At 40.0% G+C, this 20,529-nt stretch overlaps 1 protein-coding gene across 1 annotated transcript in view; it reads left to right on the top strand.

The window, feature by feature from the left end:
* LOC111155134 (solute carrier family 12 member 8) overlaps positions 1-19,282 on the top strand; it is a 148,523-nt gene extending 129,241 nt beyond the window's left edge. The window contains exons 11-14 of the mRNA XM_022515205.1: positions 8,397-8,485; positions 9,056-9,173; positions 14,980-15,040; positions 18,621-19,282. Coding sequence (XP_022370913.1) covers positions 8,397-8,485; positions 9,056-9,173; positions 14,980-15,040; positions 18,621-18,783 — 431 coding nt within the window. The 3' untranslated portion in view covers positions 18,784-19,282. The remainder of the gene's footprint in view (positions 1-8,396; positions 8,486-9,055; positions 9,174-14,979; positions 15,041-18,620) is intronic.
* The last annotated feature ends 1,247 nt before the right edge of the window (positions 19,283-20,529 follow it).

Raw genomic sequence — 20,529 nt, 5'->3', positions numbered from 1 at the left:
GGAAAGGGTCACGCAAAGAAGGAGTTGTTACCTAGCTGTGTGGGCAGAAGAAAAGCTCTTGTTGTCCAGCTGTTTCAGATATGGGCTCACAGCCAAACCTCTGCACCTTACCACTTCCCAGGGACACGACTCTGCCTGGTCTTGAACTTTGCTGGGGTCTACCAGGGTGCCTTGGGCTGTTCCTTGCCAGTATCCTCTCTGTAGTTCCTAGAGTTCATTCTCTTCTACTCTGCTCACTCTTACCATTCCTCTGTCACCTTTCCATTTTCTAAGTCTTGTTTTTATGTTTTCTCATTCTCCTCATGTTTGTGGGTTTGTGCCTTTTTAATTCCTTTTCTGTCTTCTTAGTGGGTTTTCAGGAGAGACATGTGGTCAGTTTGCAATGTTTAGTCAATGAAGTGCTCGCTGCCCAGTTGCCCAACTGTAGAAATGTCATAGCTGCTGACCACTCCCTCTCTTCCATCCTCACTGTCTGTACCTTGGTGCAGACCCTTCCCATCCATGACCTAGACTCTTATTAAATCTGCAAACCAGACTCTTGCCTCCTGATTCTCCCACATCCTGTTTCTCTTTCTCATTGTCCACTCAATGGTCTTTCTAAAATAAAACCCTCATCATGTCTCTCTTACTTAAAAACCTTCAGTAGAATCTAATCTCTTCCATCTAAAGTCCAAGATCTGTGGTGTGATTTGCAAGGTTCTTTACAATCCTACCCTATATTACCTTTTTGGCCATTTTTTTCATGACAGCCCATGCTCTGTATTTCCAGTTACACTTAGATTAGTGCCCTAAACACATCTTGTTCTTTATTCCTTCCTGCCTTTGCATATGCTATTCTGTCTTCACAGTTGCCTCACCTCCTGCTTCTACATCTGGAAAGCTCCCACTTATAGTTTAAAATCCATCTGACTTTTTATACCCACTTATACCCCTCAACAAGGCTTTCCTGATTTCCTCTCCTGTGCAAGCATAACATTTGATCCATGCTAATAGTATAAATAATTAACACATTGTTTTATACATTTAGATCAAATTTGTTTACACATTTGTTGTCGGGCTTACATGGCTGTCTGTCTTAAGGAAAAGAAATACTAGTTTCATTCCTTTACCCCTAGGCTGTGGCCTTTCTTTAGTCATAAGCCATGCTTTTCTATCTTTTATTCATCACAGTATTCCTACAAAGTACACAGCATGCAACAAACACTCAGAAAAGGCTAAATTGATGTGCAATTGAGAAAATATTAGCTTAAGAATATGAAACATGGATCAGTAAAGTACAATAGAGTTACACTATTTATTATAAGAACCTAATCTGTGACAAACCAGATGTCATACAATAATAAGAATCAAATCACTATTGAGTAAACATTGTTGAAGTCAAATGGATCAAAAAGATTAACTAGGGCTATATTTTATACCTTATATAGCCATGAATTCCTTATTTATAACAGCTGTGCAAGAGAGATATTTCTGACTATTGAAGCCATCATCAAAGACAAAGAGGATCTGATTAAATAGAAATAAAAAACATTTGGACAACACAGTGTCACAGAAGGAAACAATTATTCTGACAAGCACAGCTGATAAAAGCATACCTTCCAATGCATATTATTTTTAAAAATAGGAAGGTCAAAATCCAGATTCTACTGAAGAGAAGTGTGCAGATGAATATGCAGTTTACACTTGAAAAATCAATGCCCAGACTCATTCATTCTTCATTCAACAAACTTTTATTGTTAAGTGTCAGATATTGTTGGTAGTTAAAAATAGCCAGTATTTTTCAAGCATGTTCCATGTTCTTGGCACTGAGATAAGCACTTAACAGATTATCTCATCTAAACTCAGAGTTTAGTCATTGTTACTATCTTTTAACAGAGGTTTAGAGAAGTTAAACATTTGCTCAGGATATGAGACACTAGAATTTAAAACCAGGTCAAATTCACTTTAGATTCTGTGCTCTTAACCACTACACAAAGTGTATGCTGCTTGCTGATAGTATCTGCTATAAACTAGAACATCATATTAATTCAAAGAAATCATTGCACATCTCTTAAGCTATCAAAAATGTAAATAAAAAACAGTAGATCTGTGGTAATCAGGTATATGTACACATTGCTGGAAGCATGTCCAGTGGATTCATTCCCTCTGGATCTGTTGATTAAAGTTTTTCATCAAATTTGGGGACCATTATTTCTGCAAATATTTTTTCTGCTCTTCTCTTTTTCTCCCATCTCTGTGGACTCCAATTGAACATTAATTGGTATACTTTACATTGTCCCCCAGATCTCTGAAGCTGTTCCTTTTTCTTCCACCTTTTCCTCTCTGTTCTTCAGTCTGGATAATTTCTATTGATCTATCTTCAAGATCACCGATATTTTCTTCAGCCATCTCAACTCTGCCGTTGAGCCCATATGGTAAAGTTTTGTTTCTGTTGGATGTTCTAACTGTAGAGTTTTCATTTGCTTTTTTTTTTTTTTAGATTTATTTATTTATGAGAGAGAGAGAGAATGAGTGTGTGCATGAGAGTGAGGGAGGGGCAGAAAGGGAGGAAGAGGGACAAGCAGACTCCACACTGAGCATGGAACTTGACTCAGGGCTGGATCTCACGACCCTGAGATTATGACCTGAGCCAAAATTAGGAGTTCAATGCTCAGCCGACTGAGCCACTCAGGTGCCTGTCATTTTTTTTTTTTTAACGTTTGTATGTCTGTGTTGGTATCCCCTATATTAAAAGTCATTGCCATCATTTTTTCCTTAAAATTTTATTTGAGAGAGAGAGAAAGAGAAAGAATGAGAGAGAGAGAGAATGTGCACACATGAGTTGGGGGAGGGGCAGAGGGACAGGCAGACTCCCCAGTGAGTGGGGAGCCCAACATGGCACTTGATCCCAGGACCCTAAGATTGACCTGAGCTGAAGTCAGACACTTAACCAACTGAGCCACCCAGGAGCCCCTGACATTGTATTTTTATTTAATTCTTTCAACATATTTATGATACTAGCTGCTTTGGAGTCATTGTGTGCTAAGCCCAACATGCAGGCCCACTCAGTCAGATTCTTTTGATTGTGTTTTCTCCAGAGCAGGGTCAATTTTCTATTTCTTGCATGTCTTGTAATTTTTGGTTGAATAACAGACAATTTAGGTAATACAGTGAGGCAACTCCTGATTCTGATATATATGTCCAAGTTTTTGTTTGTTTTAGTAAATTTCCTGGATTTGAACTATGGAATCTCTCTCTTCTGTGGTGTGTGGATTCTGATGTTCTTACTCGTTTTTTTAATTCTTGTTTTTAATTTTTAGCCTGGCTTCCTGGGGGTTGCCCTTGAGTCTACATGGCCCACAAGGCTCCACCCTCTGCCAGAGGATCTGTGTAGGTTGGGAAGCAGTCAGAGTTGCAGCTAGTTCTCCAGTCTCCCCTGGCTTTTACTTTTTGCCAGTCTCTCTGGTCTCCTCAGACAGGAGCATAGTTTTCCTGTCAGCCAGGGAAATACAGGGAGATATAGTCTTTCTGTGGCTCTCTCATTTCTAGATCTTTCCATCAAATTTCTGGTTGGCCCACTGCTTGCCCTAGGTGGGTCCACAACCTCAGGCTAGCAAAGCTGAGGACTTTCCCCCTCTCAATTTTCTACTGTACTCACCACATTTAGCTTATAAAGGCACAACTCAGGTTTGCTCCCTCTGGAAGCGAAACTGATGGTTTCTGACTAGCTCCACACTGGTAAGAACTGGGATGGGGATGGGAGGCCGAGCCATAGGCTCTCACTGTTCTCACCTGCAGTCCCAGCAGTTTTTGAAAAAGAAATATTTCTTAATTATTTGTCTCCATTTGGTAAATTGTAGAGCCCTGAGTGATTGGTTTTTGTTATTTTGTCCGGTTGTATACTTAACTTCTTGTGAAGAGTATTCACTGACCTCTTCACATTACCATAGCTAACAGTCCCTCTGGTTCCTCCTCCTCCTCCCCACCTCCTTCTTCTTTTTTAATTTTTGATTTTTATTATTGCTTTTTGATTGATATAACATCTCTGGTTCATTCTCTCTGGAGAATGATCTTTTATGATATAACAAGAAATATAAAACTATTTAACTGCCCTGACTCTGTAAATCTATTTGGGAGAATTGTATATCAAAGAAACAACTCAAAACCAAACAACAAACCATCAGATGTGTTCCAGATTGTCATAGCTACATTGTTTGTGTTAATGAAAAATTAGAAATAAATGTGCAACATTTGGAAAGTGGTTAGAATAATTATATTATCGATTAATACCACAACTAAAAAAATACCACATGGACTTGAAACATGATCCTTTGTGGACTATAGAAATGCACATTCTTAGTTTATATCTCTTAACCTGAAGTATATGTTTATTTATTCTGATAAAGATATGGAGTACATTTTCAGAGATGTTTACTATTTATTTTAAGTCACTTCTATAAAATTACTTAATTTATTTTAAAAGTAGACATAATTGTGTTTATTATATTTGATATTTTTAACATGCCTGATGTATGGTTTTGTTTACCTGTTTGTTTTGCAAGTAAGGCATGATAAAGTAAAGTTGCTTTCTTGGTTATTATTCTAGAATTTATAACATGAGAAACTGTTTCCTCCCACACTAGTCTGTAAGACTTGCTTCTTTCAGCAAAATCCTTGACAAGAGAAAAAAATTCTCTTAGTCACTATCGAAGGGTTTTGAAACCATAGTTGTTCAGAATTCTGAATAACTGTGCCTACTTCGTTGTGCCTATTCATAGTAGTTGAGCATCCTTGCATGAGCTCTCTCTCACATTGCTGATGTGTAAAACTGCGTTGTGCTTGCCTGGAGGGCACACCCCTTCCTTCTGTTTCCCCCCTAGGTTCCTCAGAAAACATACACACCCATACAGTTTCCTTAGGCACAGGGTAGTTGAGGTTGTGTGAGATTAAGATTAACTGTGAAAAGGTGAGGTTAACATTTCACAAATCTCAGAGAGGCAAAAATCTAAGTCCTTAACCAATGCTGTTCCTTCTTAAAAATGAAGGGGCAGGGCGCCTGGGTGGCTCAGTGGGTTAAGCCGCTGCCTTTGGCTCAGGTCATGATCTCAGGGTCCTGGGATCGAGCCCCGCGTCGGGCTCTCTGCTCAGCAGGGAGCCTGCTTCCTCCTCTCTCTGCCTGCCTCTCTGCCTGCTTGTGATCTCTCTGTCAAATAAATAAATAAAATCTTTAAAAAAAAAAATCAAGGGGGAACTGTATTTCACTAACCCTATGACTGAAAAAAATGAATCATGCCTTGGGCATGTTAAAATTGTACAATTTAATGAATGGTAATGAACAGTATTCCTACTTTTTAAAAAAAGTAATAAAGCCATTAATTCAAATCAATCATAAACTTTGGCAGTTTATATTAATCCACAATTGAGGAGATACTTCCTCATCATTTCCTATACACAAACTTCTAAATGCCAAATCTTGGCATTTAATATGTACATTTAAGATGTAAAAGACAGTCATTGCCCTCAAGATATGGAAATACAAAAGATAAGTATAATAGTTGGAAGCATGTGATGAAGGGAGATAGATGTTGAAAGGACTTTGGGGGCTAGGGTGGGTTCTTTATTCATTTGGCCACATATGTAGAACATTTACTACATTTCAAACACTGTTGCAGATGTGAGGGAACATTCTGAATAGACATAGAAGGTCTCAGCTGTCCTTGAGCTTGCATTGTAGTAGGGGAAGACACATTAAACAAACAAATAAATATATACCATAATGTCAGTAAGTGATAACTACTATGATGAAAGGTAAAGTAGGGTAACAGAGAGAGACGACGGTGGGGAGAAAGGGTACTATTTCAGACAGGTTTGTCAGAAAAGATATTTCTGAGAAGAGGATTTTTTTTTTTTAAGATTTTATTTTTTTTATTGGACAGACAGAGATCACAAGGAGGCAGAGAGGCAGGCAGAGAGAGAGAGGAGGAAGCAGGCTCCCGGGTGAGCAGAGAGCCCAACGTGGGACTCGATCCCAGGATCCCGAGATTATGACCCGAGCCAAAGGCAGAGGCCTAACCCACTGAGCCACCCAGGCACCCCAGAGAAGAGGATGTTTTAATGGAGAATCTAATTATAAAGTAGTTAGCCATGTAGAGATGTGGGGGAAGAGTTCCAGGCAGAAGAAATAACATGTATAAAAGTACAGGTGAGCATAGGATTGGCAAGTTCTAAGAACAGCAGAAGTCCAGCAGTAACTTGAGAGGAGTGGGCCAGGGGAGAGGGGGTAGGAGGTGAGTACCTGAGAAAAGTGAAGGTCAGTGCCCTGTAGGACCATGTAGGCGAGGGTTGTGATACGATCAGGTTCAGCCTTCAGGAAGGTCACTTAAAAGAAAAAAAATCACTGGCTTTGTGAGGAATGTATTATATGGAGAGAGGTAAGAGAAGGAGCCAAAGCCTGTTGGAGATATACGAAGGCAGAGTAAACTATTTTAATAATAATAATAAATAAAGTGGCTCAAACACAATGGAAATTTATTTCTCACTTTCGCTAATAGTCTAGGAATGCTCTCCTCCCTGCACTGATTCTGGGACTCAGGCTCCTTCCATTCTTTTGGCTTTATTATCCCTTAGTACCTTGTCATATAAAGTCAAGACTCAGTCACCATGTTCAGGTTTTAGGCACAGAGAAGAGGTATACCTGTTCTCTCAAAGACCTTGGTGCTGAAGTGGTGCTCACCACTTTTGTTTGTATTCCACTGGTGAGAACTTAGTCATGTGACCACACCTCACTGCAAGAGATCCTGAGAAATGTACTATGACTGTAGTCTCTACTGTAGGAACACACTACATACAGTAAATCAGATGAAAGATGAAAATGGCTTGGACTAGAATGGAAGCAATGGGATTGGTAAGGAGTGGTCATATTTTGGATATATTTTGGTGGTAGAATCAACAGGAAGTACAGATAGAATAGATTTATGTGTGAGGAAAGAGGGTTAAGGATAAATCTTGGATAGTTGAGTGAATTGTGGTATCATTTATTCAGATAAAGAAAACTTGGGGAGAATAGATTTCTGCTCTAGCCAGGTTAAGGTGCTTGTTATTAGGTAAGGGGAGATATTAAGAAGACAACTAAGTACCCAAAACTTCAGTTCAAGGGAGAGGTCGATGATGTTGTAAACTTGGAACATCAGCATTTGGGACTAGATGAAATTTCCTAGGAGTGAATATATTTGGAAATAAGAAGAGTGCCAGGGATAAATAAATGCTGGAATACTCCAATATTTGGGAGTTGGAAGGGGTGGTAAGCCAGCAAAGGAGACTGAGAAGGAGTGGCCAGTGAGACAGGAGGAAAACCAGGGAAGTAATGTATCCTAGAAACCAAAAGAAGAAAGTGTTTCAATAAGAAGAAAGAGATCACATATGTCAGATGCTGTCTGAAAGGTCCAGTAGAATGAGGAATGTGAGTGGACCATTGAATTTGAGAAGTTTCAAGTCACTGACAACCTTAGGAAGAGTAGTTTTAGTGGAGTGTTATATACAATCTTAAGAGTGAGCTGAGGAAATAATGGGAGGTAGAGACTGTCTAGACAATTCTTGTGAGGAGTTTTGCTATAAAGAAGATAAAGAAATAGAGCAGTAACTAAGGAGTGGGTTAGGAAGTATTTGTTCAGGTGGGAGAAATTACAGTATATTTGCCTTTGATGGGGATGATTGAGTAAAGAATGGAGAAATTGATGCAAAGGCAAAACCCTTGAACAGGGCACAAGTGGAGGGGTGTGCCTTAGGTAAGGGGTGCCTTAGTAAGTCCTTAAGGACTCTTCATCCACTGTGAAAAGAAGAAAGGCAGAAGAGAGGGTACAGATGCAAGTAGATTGGTAGATTTGGTGATGAGAGATTATAAAATCTCCATTTGAGAGGAGAAGATGTAAATTTGTTACATCAGAGAGTAGGAGAATGAGTTGGTTAGGTATAAGACTGCTGGTGAATGCCGAAGTGTGGAAGCAGGTGAAGTAAACAAGGGAATGCTGTTGGTCTTGGACCATAGAATCTTAGCTAGGTAAGAGGGTAGTGGAAAGAGGAGCTAGGTAATAGAAAGCAAAAACACAGTAGGGCAAATTGACTGAAGATCCCTTTGTAGGCTATGAATAGTTGGGGTGAGAGCAGAGAAATAAGGGGGGGTGGGGAAAGAGGTGATAAGCAGAGGTAGATAGATTGAGATCATGATTTAGAAGTGTAAAGTTACTAGTAAGGCAAACCTTAGGTGTGGTCAAGGGAATTAATGGCTGAGGTGAATAGGAATTATTTTTAAGCTGAGTTACAAAATTGGAGGAGAGGAATTCATAGGTATTTGCTCATAAAAATAGAAAAGGGTTTGGTAACAAATTGGTAACCAAAGATTTGGCTCATTTATTTTTTAGATTTCTTCCTGAAGTCTCCGGTCCAAGATATCCAGAGACCAACTTCTTTCTATACCCACTTGTGCAACCCCTGGGTCTCCCTGTTAGGGGTGAGTAACTTCATTTTTGTCTCAATTGTCCTTGAGAAGAGAATTACGATAGAAATGTCAATCGAGGGGGCTGCATAGGAGAGAAGAGAAAGGAGAGTCTTAACTAGGAGCAATGTGATTTAAGTGTGTTACATTAGAATTTAGATGAGTCTACAAATGGCAAGATTATATTTAATGAACTACTTATTTTAATCAATGGTTTACTTTAAAAATAATTAATCATCTATGATAACCTCTGGGTCTAAATTTTTAGGTATACCAAATTAGCATAATTTTCACTCTAATTTGTTTCTTCTAGGCAGGAGTAGGACAAGGAGCTAGGGTAGAATATCTATTTATTGATAGTTTTGATTACAGGGTACTTTCAGGTGGATGTCTTCTCAAATATTTGCTTAAGTGAGGTTATGAATTATGAATTATATGAATTATATGTGAACTTCAACTATTCAGAATTTATAGTGATCAGAGGCTGATGAGAGGGACTATTGTTTCTTATGGCCCTGGCCTTGTAGCTTGCTTACCATGTGATAAACCGTTAGATGATTTGCCCTTCCTACTTTGTTTTCACAGGCTTTTGTGTCTCTTCTTATCATGTTTGTGATCCAGTGGGTCTACACCCTCATTAACATAGGTGTTGCTGCCATTGTGTATTTCTACATTGGTTGGGCCAGTCCAGGGCTTAACCTTGGTAAGCAGCAGAGCCTTTTTGCTACCATCTCCCTTCTTCTCTTTCAGCATTCATTGAAAAACTGTATTTTGAGCACCTATTAAATGCTGACACTGACTCAGCTCTCAATCCCATTTTCAAGTAACTTATAGTCTAGGAGGAAAAATACAACATGCACACAAAAGGTAACAAATAAAAAATAATAACAACTTGTTATTTGTCAGAAGACATATGACAATAAAATTGTTAACAACAATAAAATTGTTTGTTGTTGTTAACAATTTTATTGTTGGAAGAAAGAAATGGAAATATGCTGTTTCAGCTTTCTGATACTAATGTGAAATAATATAATATCACTTAAAGGTAGACCATAATAACTTAAAAAGGTATGCTACAAACCCTAAAGCAACCATTAAAATACAACAAAGAAGTATAGCTAAAAAGCCAATAAAGAAGATAAAATTGAATTTACAAAGTACTCAAATTGAAATAAAGCAGGAAAAAAGAAAATGATAATAAAGGACATATGAGACAAACAAAAAACAAATAGCAAGGTGGCTTATATAAACCTTGCCATATGAATAAACACACTAAATATAAATGGTCTAAACATTCTCAGTTAAATGGTTAAACCCTGAGATTGTCAGATTGAATAAAAAAATTATGATCCAACTATATGCTGTCTACAAGAAATCTACTTTAAATAGAAAGGCTATAATAAGAGCAAAAGGGAGGGAAAAGATAATACCATGGTAACATGAATCAAAACAAAACTGAAGTAATTGTATTAACACCAGACAAAATAGATTTCAGAGAACAGAATATTGCCAGAGATAAAGAGGGTCATTTCAGAAAAGTAAAGGGAAAAATTCATCAAGAGGATAAAACAAACCTTAACACTTATGCACTTAGAAACAGAGCTTTAATAACATGATGTAAAACCTGACAGAACTTCAAAAAGAAATAGAAAAGTTCATAATTATAGTCAAGATTCCAATACCTCTCTCTCAATAATTGCTGAAATAAGTGGGCATAACATCATAAGGCTTTAGAGGACTTGAAGAATGTTGACAACAAACCTGACCAAACTGACATTTATAGAGTATTCCACCCAACAATAACAGAATATACATTTCTTTCAAGTATACATGAAACAGCGGTGCCTAGGTGGCTCAGTGGGTTAAAGCCTCTGCCTTTGGCTCAGGTCATGATCCTGGGTCCTGGGTTTAAGCCCCACATCGGGCTCTCTGCACAGTGGGGAGCCTGCTTCCTCCTCTCTCTCTCTGCCTGCGTCTCTGCCTACTTGTGGTCACTGTCAAATAAATAAATAAAATCTTAAAAAAAAAAAAGTATACATGAAACATTTACCAGGATAGACCATAGTCTAGGATTTAAAAATGTTTAATAAATTTTTAAAGTTTTTTTTTTTAATTTATTTGAGAAAGAGTAAGAGTAAGAGAGAACATGAGAGGATGAGAGGGGAGAGGGTCAGAGGGAGAAGCAGACTCCCTACTGAGCTGGGAGCCCAGTGCAGGACTGGATCCCTGAACTCTGGGATCATGACCTGAGCCGAAGGCTGTCACCCAACCACTCAAGACATCCAGGAGTCCCAATTGTTAAAAGTTTTTTAAAAGATTAAATAAATTTAAAAGCATTCAAGCAAATTCAAGAACACAGTATGTTCTTTGACTAAGGGGAAGGTAAATTAGAAATAAGTAATAGAATGATATTCCAGTTATCAAAATGTTTAGAAACTAAAGAACACTAAATGACTAAGAACTCTAAATAAACTCAAGAAACTAAATAACTGATGGCTCAAAAAATATATAATAAGTGAAATTACAAAGTATTTTGAACTGAACAAAAATGAAAATGTAACATTTTAAAATTATGGGATGGAACTAATTCCATAGTTAGAAGGAAATTTATACACATCGAATGCATATATTAGAAAAGATATATTATATATATTATTATATTATATATTAGAAACCAATATTGCACAGTATGTTAACTACTGAACATTTAAAAAAAAAAAGAAAAAGAAAAGAAGAAATTTCTGAAATCAATGACCCCAATTTCCAACTTAAGAAACTAAGGAAGAGCAGATTAAACCCAAAAAGAATAAAAAAGGAAACAATAAAGATCAAAATAGAAATCAATAAAAATTTATATAGAGAGAACACAATGAGACAAAAATCTGGTTATGCGAGATCAATAAAATTGACAAACCTCCAGCTAGACTGATCAATATAAAAGGAGAAAAGGCACAAAACTACCAATATCAGGAGTGGGAGAGATGATATTACTAGCATCTACAGGTATTAAAAGTAAAACAAAGAAATATTATAAACAGCTATATGCCAATAAATTTGGCAACTGAGATAAACTGAACAAATTCCTTGAAAGATGGAAATATCAAGGCTCACTCTAGAATATTGGGCTATTTAGGTCATCTAAATACCTTGTCACTGAAAACCTGCCCACAGGGGCACCTGGGTGACTCCATCGGTTAAGCTTTCAGCTTAGGTCACAACCCCAGGATCCTGGGATTGAGCCCCGGGTCAGGCTCTCTGATCAGTGGAGAGCTGCTTCTCCCTCTCCCTCTGCCTGCCCCTCTGCCTGCTTTAGTGCGTTCTCTCTCTCTGTCAAATAAATAAATAAAATCTTTAAAAAAATGATTAAATAAAAATAAATAAAAACCTGCCCACAGAGAAAACTCTAGGCCCAGATGGCTTCACTAATGCAAAGTGCCAGATATTTAAGGAAGGAAGATTATTAATTCTATAGAAACTCTTTGGAAAGCTCTATACCAATATCCCTCATGAATGTAGATGCAGAAAGTCCTAACAAAATTTTAACAAGTTGAATATAAAGATGTATAAAAAGGATAATACATCATAACAAAATGGATGTGCCCAGAATTCAAGGTTGGCTTAACATTCTAAATTAATTAGTGTAATATAAATTCAATAATAAGGAGATGACAACAAAAACAGGCAAAGATTTTAAATGGATCTCATCAAAGAACATTAATGGATGGCAAATAAGCACATGAAAAGATGCACAACATGCATGTTCATTAAGACATGCAATTAAAATCACAACATACTACTATACACCTATTAATATGACTAAAATTAAAAGTACTGATGATAAAAAAAAAAAATACTGACCTTGCCACCCGTCGTTGAAGATATGGAGCAACTAGAACTATCGTATACTGCTGGTGGGAATGTAAATGATACGATCACTTCGTAAAACAGTGCAGCAGTTTATTAACAAGTTAAACAGGGGAGGTGGGTGGGGTGACGGGTAAAATAGGTGATAGGGATGAAGGAGTGAACTGGTGATGAGCTCCCAGTGGTGTAGGGAATTGTTGAATCGCTATCATGTACACCTGGAACTAATATAACACTGTATGTTAGCAATATTAGAATTAAAGTTTAATAAATTGATAGATAAGTAAATAAGTAAGTAGGTAAGTAAAGTTAGACATGCACCTGCTATATGAACTAGCTACAGGGTCCTAGTTATTTACCCAAGCAAAATGAAAGCACATGGCCATAAAAAAAACATGCACATGAATATTCAGATCAGCTTAATTTGTAAGGAGCCCCAAACTGGAAACAATTCAAATGTCCACCAAGAGGTGACTCTATAAATGAACTGTAGCATAGCCATACAATGGAATACTACTCAGCAATACAAAGGATGAACTTTTTTTTTAAGAATGGGCATTGAAGCTCACCTGGGTGGCTCAGTTGTTAAGCATCTGCCTTTGGCTCAGGTCATGGTCCTAGGGTCCTGGGGTGCAGTCCCATGTCAGGCTCCTTGCTCAGTGGGGAGGCTGCTTCTTTCCCTCTGCCTTCTTCTCCCTCTGCCTGCTGCTCACCCTCTTGTGTTCTCTCTATCTCCCTGAAAAATAAATAAAATCTTAAAAAAAAAAAAAGTATGGACTGTTGATCCATGCAGTGACATAAATGAATCTCAAGATAGAGATGCTGAGTCAAAGAAACCAGACTGAAAGAGTACATAGTATAATATTTCATATGTGTATAATTAATATATTTTATATATAATTTATATATAAACCAGATAAAAAGAGTGCATATATATAATTACTGAAAATGCAAACTAATCTATAATCTATAATCTATAATGACAGCAGATCTGTGGTTGCCTTTGGATGGGGTTTGTGGGTGGGGAGATGCATGGGAGGGAGGTCTTATGAAGCAGCTTGAGGAAGCTATTGGAGGTGATGGATATGTTCATTGTCTTGTTTGTGATGATGGTTTCACAGTACATACATGGGTCAACACTTTCCAAATTTTACACTTTAAATACATGTAGTTTGTTCTAAAAATGTACTAATTTGTTTTAATTAGTAAGATTAAACACAGGCTCAGAAATGGTAAGATACACACACAGAGAAATGATAGTCACAAGGGAAGAAGTTTATACTGACAGATCCCTAGAAACAGGAGGCAGGGCAACAACTCAGGGCCTAAAGGGGAAGGAGCAGGGTTGGTCAAGAGGAAGAGAGGAGAACTTGACCCAGAGCCATTACTGGAGTTTTAATGGGAAGGGATGGGCAAGGCAGGGAGGTAGCTGAACACGTTTAGGATTGGATAGTTTGAATAATTTTGGTGGGCTCTGGGGTATAAGAGTGGTCACCAGCTATCTAGTACCTGGCCCTGGGGTGATTTAGGGCAGGGGAGTATTGGCTTGGTGTATGGGAGTTTAACAAAGAAGGTGATTGGCGGTTAGGGCTCCAGATTGGTTGGTTTGTGTATCCCATAATGCTAACGTCCTGATTATATATTGAATACTGTCTTATCAACCAGTTTTAAACCAGCCATTTAGATAGACAGACAGACAGATACAAAATTTGGAGAAGCATTTTCTGAAACTACATTTGATTTGATTTCCTGAAGTTATATCTTATTTATTATATGAGATTATTTTTTAAAAACCCACATTAAAGGAGGGGTGGATTTAAAAAAAAAAAAAAAGGTGATAAGTTCTATATGAATCAGTGTGTCTTATGTCAGGATACTTGGCCAGTATCACAGTAATCTCATTTCAAGCTTCAGCTCTGACGTGGCTGTATACTGAGCTAAGTGATTCACTTAACGCCTATAGAAACGTCCCTGGAGCCAGATCCTGTGGGTGTTGTACTGTGAGGTTCCAAGATGAAAAAGACGTCCTTTCTATGCTTAAAGGGTGAATGGTCTAGTAGGGGATTTTATAGCATATATTTAACATATTATCAATTTGAATCTAACAGAAAAAAAATTATCAGAAAATTTTAGATTCCTAAGACTGAAGTTGGCAAATCCTCTGCTTTTTCCTTTGTAGCACTGTCTTTAGTTTCTTTCTTGGGATTTTGGATTTTAGAAATTTTTGCAAGAAATTTTTGAACACTATATATGGGAACAAAGTCCTTAGTAGGTTGCTGTCAGAGTCTTACAATAAATGAGGTTTGGTTAAACTGAAAAAGGAAAGTAAGATTTTGTGCTAATTCTGTGTGTGGGGCAGGGAGTGTATGTTCACAGTATTAAAACTGGGCTTCTGGGGGCGCCTGGGTGGCTCAGTGGGTTAAAGCCTCTGCCCTTGGCTCAGGTCATGATCCCAGGGTCCTGGGATTGAGCTCTGCATCGGGCTCTCTGCTCATCGGGGAGCCTGCTTCTCCATCTCTCTGCCTGCCTCTCTGCCTACTTGTGATTGCTGTCTGTCAAATAAAAAGCAAAACAACAACAACAAAAAAACTGGGCTTCTGGATGTAGAGCCTTTATTAATACTTATGTATATGTTTTCCCTGCAGGATCAGCTTCCAGCTTCAGCTTCTTCGGGTGGATGAAGTCCCTTGTGACCATCTCCTGCAGGTCTGTGCTAATAGGAGGTACTTGGGGTGTCCCGTCCCTGGCTAGGTTTAAGTGAACTTTGTGTGGGAACCTGACATCTGACAACCTCAATAATGCTCAGACTCTGTTCCTCCTTGCCTTACACCACCCAGCCACCCCAGCCTCCCCCCGTCCAGCCCCCCCACCCCCCACCCCCATCTCAGCTCAGCAGAAGCTTCCTCTGGCTCAAGTCTTGCCTTCATACCCTCAGGAATCATGAAGAAGGTTTATCTAGAATCAGATTGCTGTGTGCTGAGTCAGCAAGTTACCAGCTTCAATACACTATCATACACAAGATTAAGGCCTCAAGGCCGCCCCTTCTGCCATCTCAAATCAGGGCTGGTTGATGTGATTGTATTGGCGAACAAGCAGAGGTCAAGTACAGAAACATAGCAGAGATTCTAGAGGATTTCTGTGGCCCCTCCATGTTCAAATACACAGGGAAAGGGAGAAGCAGGAGGAGGCCTCATGGAGAAGGTACGATTTCAGGAGTGCCCTCATCTCTTTCCTGTTCCTCCTCCACCCTTCCGGTAATGCTTCCTCAACTTTGAAGGCCTCAGGACTCTGGAAAATCACTTCCCTCCCCTTTCAATACCAGTGAGGAGCTAGGGCTGCGGGCTGGGAAAATCCAGGCAGGACCCAACCAAGTGTTCTTTTGGTTTCATTGTGTTGGTTTGTTTCTGAAACTAGAGATGTCTGGGTTGCCCTTACCGATATTGCCACCTTCTGTGCCTTGACGTTGCTAATGGATGATGGGAGCCTTTCCCATTGATCCCACATGTAAATTCAGAATCCTTTTTTTTTTTTCTTTCCATTTTTTTAAAATTGTGGTAAAACAGACATGTGATAGACCTTATCATCTTAAACGATTTTTTTTAAAGTAGGCTCCATGCTGGGCTTGAACTCACGACCCTGAGATCAAGAACTGAGCTGAGATCAAGAGTCAGATGCTTAACTGAGGCACCCAGTGCCCCCCCATCTTAACCATTTTTAAGTGTATGATTTAGTGGCATTAAGTTCATTCACACCATTGTGCAACCATCACCACCATCCATCTCCAGAACTCTCCATCTTGCAAAACAGAAAGTCTATGCTGACTAAACGGTAACTCCCCATTCCTCCCTCCTAAGAATCCTTTTAAAGGCAACCTTTGTAAGCCCTCTAGTTCAAGTCGACAGAAGAAAGGAAATGTTGGTGCTAGAGCCTAGCATGGTGAACCAAAAGGATCAGGGCTCTGGGAACCACCAGGAGGACCAGGACTGGGAGGAGCTGGTGTGTGTGTGGGGGGGGGAACCCCTGTCCTCTGCCAGGAAGATGGCTGTTGTCCTTTGTGCAGCGATAGGAGGGGGCGGGTTGCCCCTTCCCCCACCACCGGCCTCTTTTCCAGTCTGGGGCACCAGGTTAAGTGGCTTGATCTCTCTCCCCTACCGCCTCGTCCTGAGGGAAAGTAGAGGCTGAGTGAACACAGGTTCTGTGTAGAAGCTGCCTGCAGAATTGAGCTGCAAGAGGTGTGTGGTTGAGAGTACTTGGCCTTATCTGATTCACAGGAATATTTATAGGCATATTTCTGGTTTTGAAGCCTATAAGTAACCCTGGGAGGTCACTCCTCCTTAAGTCACACTTGAATTCCAGGAATTTCACCTCTGAGGTCACTGTAATACTACTTAGGAAAAAACAATGTCTTCGGAGGAGATTGTTCTTAGAGAAGGATAGTGAGTTGGTTGAAGGGGACCCAGTACACACTGTTCATAGCTCTGTGGGCTTGTGAAGTGGGTGGTGAAGGTCTCCACTCCGTCTCAACACCATGCTTGCTGCCTCACGTGGCTCCTGGGTAAGGTCCTGTGGTGGTCATCCAAGAGGGTGAAAGGACCAAGAAAGGATGATTTGCCTAAAGGTAGAAATGGCTGTTTGGTAGTTTTGAAGGGTTTGTTTCCCCCTCTCCCAACTATAGTCCCAGATGCTTTTCAAAAACCAAAAAATAATATTATAGAATGTGTTTGGGCAAAGGAACTTGGCTATGTGCTTCCATTACACATACAATTTCCAGAATTATGTGAAATGAAGCCTGACCTTGAGAAGGTTTTCTTTTCAGAAGTCCTAGCAATTGCCCAGGTGAGAATTCTCAGGCTATTCTAGTCTAAAAGGGAAACATAGTGTTTCCCTGAACTCAGAAGAATACAATGGTTTCACCTTAGGAAAAAAAAAAAAAAGCCATTAACAAAAATAATTGATCGGCAAAAACACCTGTATGTTGACTGAATGTTACCTCTTGACCTTACATCTTGCAGATTCGACCTTTATAGAAGTTCCCTTATTTCTCAGACAAATCTCCCTCTATCTAATTTAGGGATGTTCTCAGCAAGTGGCTTCAAGCCTTAGTCCTGTGATCTAAACTTCTATAACAGCACATTTTGCCAGAAGCAACTAGAGCTTTCTACTGAGGTACCACAAGTTTAGAACATTAGATTGCTACCTTTTTAAGATAATTGTCAAATATATTCTTTAAAGAACCGAACATTAGTACTCACAAAGTGGATGATTCTTTCTGAGTAAAATTTTGAGGAGGCAATCCATGCCTCAGGTAGGATTTCTCAGGCGCCTGGCTGGCTCAGTGGGTTAAGCCTCAGCCTTCGGCTCAGGTCATGATCTCAGGTCCCCACATCAGGCTCTCTGCTCAGCGGGGAGCCTGCTTCCCCCCTCTCTCTCTGCCTGCCTCTCTGCCTACTTGTGATCTCTCTCTCTGTCAAATAAATAAATAAAACCTTTGGGAAAGAAAAAAAAAAAAAAAAGGACCTACCACAGACAGGAGAGGAAACTGAAGGGGACCAGGAAAGATGAGAAAATAAGGCAGGGGAGGTGATTGAAGAGCTGGCCTGGGGCGATGAGGCTGATGAGTGGCAGGGAGGTGACTCTCTTTCCTTACTGCATGCATTCTGCCTGTAGCACTTTCCTCTTGTCTCCCAGACATTTTTCTTTACGGTTTATTCTAACTCCAACTGTATGGAGACACTTCAGTGACCGTGGAATCCACATCAGGATATACTTTTTGTCTTCAGGCCAATTTAGTGTCAAAAGCCTTTGCATCTCCCCTCGTAGCAGTTTCCTCTGTAAACCTCAGCCCTGGAAATCATTCTTTGTTCAAGGTTCTTTCCAACGAACCAAAGAGAAAGCATCTCCTTCTGCTCTTCTCAGTTTTCCAGCCTCTCCGTTCCATTATTTCATTTGACAGGAAAGCGAAGAAAAGCCATCGAACCCCAACATGACACCGTGTGGAAGGTTATCTTGTGGGTTGTCTCCCATTGGGTGGGTACATTTTCTTTTGTTTCCACTAAAGAGAGGTAAATATCACTCTCCTTATTTTATTTCATCTTTATTTTTTATAGTTTGGGTTCATAAACTATTACATGTATAGTATTCCGTAGTTTTCTTATTTAAATGCATGTTGAATAAATACAAAATAATAAGCACAATGCCCCTCGTACGAAGCGCTGCTCTCTCCCAGCTCCACCGATTAGCGCTTTGTCTTTGGTTCTGACCGACTCTGTGTTTCCTCTCACCAAAGGAGCTTGAGATCGCCCCGAGAGCAGATAATTTTGGCGCCGTCCCTGGCTAGGGTTGACATGGAGATGACTCAGCTCACCCAGGAGAACGCGGACTTCGCAGCTCGGGACCACTACCACCACTCCTCCCTTGTGAGTCGGGAACAGCTGCTGTCTCAGTACTGAGGGACTGAGTACTCATTAGCAGGCAGCCTGAGGACCTTCCTGCCTTGGAGCTGGCCAGGGTGCAATGGATCCAGATCCCAGAACCTTCATGATGCTGGTTCTCCTCAGTAAGAATCTCAGAAACCTGTCCTCCCCCTGCTGGTTTGGACGATGGAAATCTGCAGTCTGGTCTGGAGCACCCATCTCCTCCGGGGAACCACCAGAAGGCCTGTGGCCTCCACAACATGCACCCAGTTTGGAGAGCCCCACACGGACGTCAAGACTTGCAGGTGCGGAGAATCACACCAGGTTGCTTGCTCTGGAGGCCACAATAAATGACTATTTTAAATTTTATTGTATTATTTATTTTTTTGAATAAATAATACACTCACGTGGTTCTAAAACCCAAAGGATAATCCTATATCATAATGTGAAAGCTTCCCCTCCCATCCTTGTTCCTCTTATGTTCATCCCCTGCCCCAGAGGCAACCACTGTTCTTAGATATACTTCCAGCATTTCTTTATGAATATACAAGTAAAGAGGAATGTGGATTCCTGTTACTCCCTTTTTATCCACAAAAGGTAGTGTATTATACATGTGTTCTGCACCTTGCTTTTCCCATTGGAGACATTTCCATACCAATACCTATACAGTTTCCTCATTATTTTCCATTGTATCAAAGTAGTATAATTTATTTCATCAGTTTCACAATGATGACATTTGGATCATTTCCCATGTTTCTCTATTTACAATCAGTTCTGCAGTGAATAATCTTGTACATACGTACAAGCATAGAGTCTATCCATAGGATAAATTCCCAGAAGTGGAATTGTGAGATCAAAGGGCACATGCGTTTGCAAGCTATTATTTTTTAGGGAAAGTCTTTTTAATTAAAAAGTTAAATTACCGTGAGATACATAATGGTGACTCATGTTCTCAGAAGCTTTTGTGGGCCCCAGCTCTGTGGACACTTTTGCAGCCGTTTCACGGTAGGAGCGGGCGAAGGGACAAGAGTATTTTGGTTCCTTGATGAGCTCACGGTGGCATTCATCACAAGCAAGCCGTCCTGGGGGCAAGGACAGCAGCTTCCCCCTGGGGAGTTCAGCACCTACCTCAGGGGTGGGAGTTTTCCTGCTGAGCCACAGGGAAGTACCCCTGGGTCCATCATGACCCCTTTCTTCTGTAGTAGACGCTCTTAAGCCGGTGTGTAGAGACTTGCTCAAGTCTGGGAGGCTTGTTAAAAGTGCAAATTTCTGCACCTCATCCGTAGGTTTTGTTTGTTTGTTTGTTTGTTTTTGTTTTGTTTTGTTTTTTTTTTCAGTAGGTTTGGGGCAGAGTCCTGGACTTGAATTTTTTTTTTTTTATTTAATATATTTATTTGAGAGAGAATGCGCACAAGAGAGAGCATGAGGCAGGGGCAGGGAGAGGGAGAAGCAGGCTCCCCGCTCAGCAGGGACTGATGCTCTCAATCCCAGGACTCCGGGATCATGACCTGAGCCAAAGGCAGACACTTACCTGACTGACCCACTGCAGGTGGCCTTGGACTTGACATTTTTAATGAGTGCTTCAGCAATTCCACACAAGCCATCCTCGGGCCCCATGCTGGAGAGTGCTGGTCTGCTGGATGGAAGAGCTTAAAGCCAGTGCGAGGGGAAGGTCATGACGAGAGGACAGTTGGATCTCATTCTCTCCTGGAAAATGAGGTCGAGTTTACAATTACTGCCTATGCACCATTTGAGTCAAACATCAGACTTCCAAACATTATA

Source organism: Enhydra lutris, unplaced genomic scaffold (assembly GCF_002288905.1).
Source record: "Enhydra lutris kenyoni isolate GAN:26980312 unplaced genomic scaffold, ASM228890v2 scaffoldscaffold39, whole genome shotgun sequence".
NCBI classification, from domain to species: domain Eukaryota; kingdom Metazoa; phylum Chordata; class Mammalia; order Carnivora; family Mustelidae; genus Enhydra; species Enhydra lutris.
This window is presented reverse-complemented; position numbering and strand designations above follow the sequence as displayed.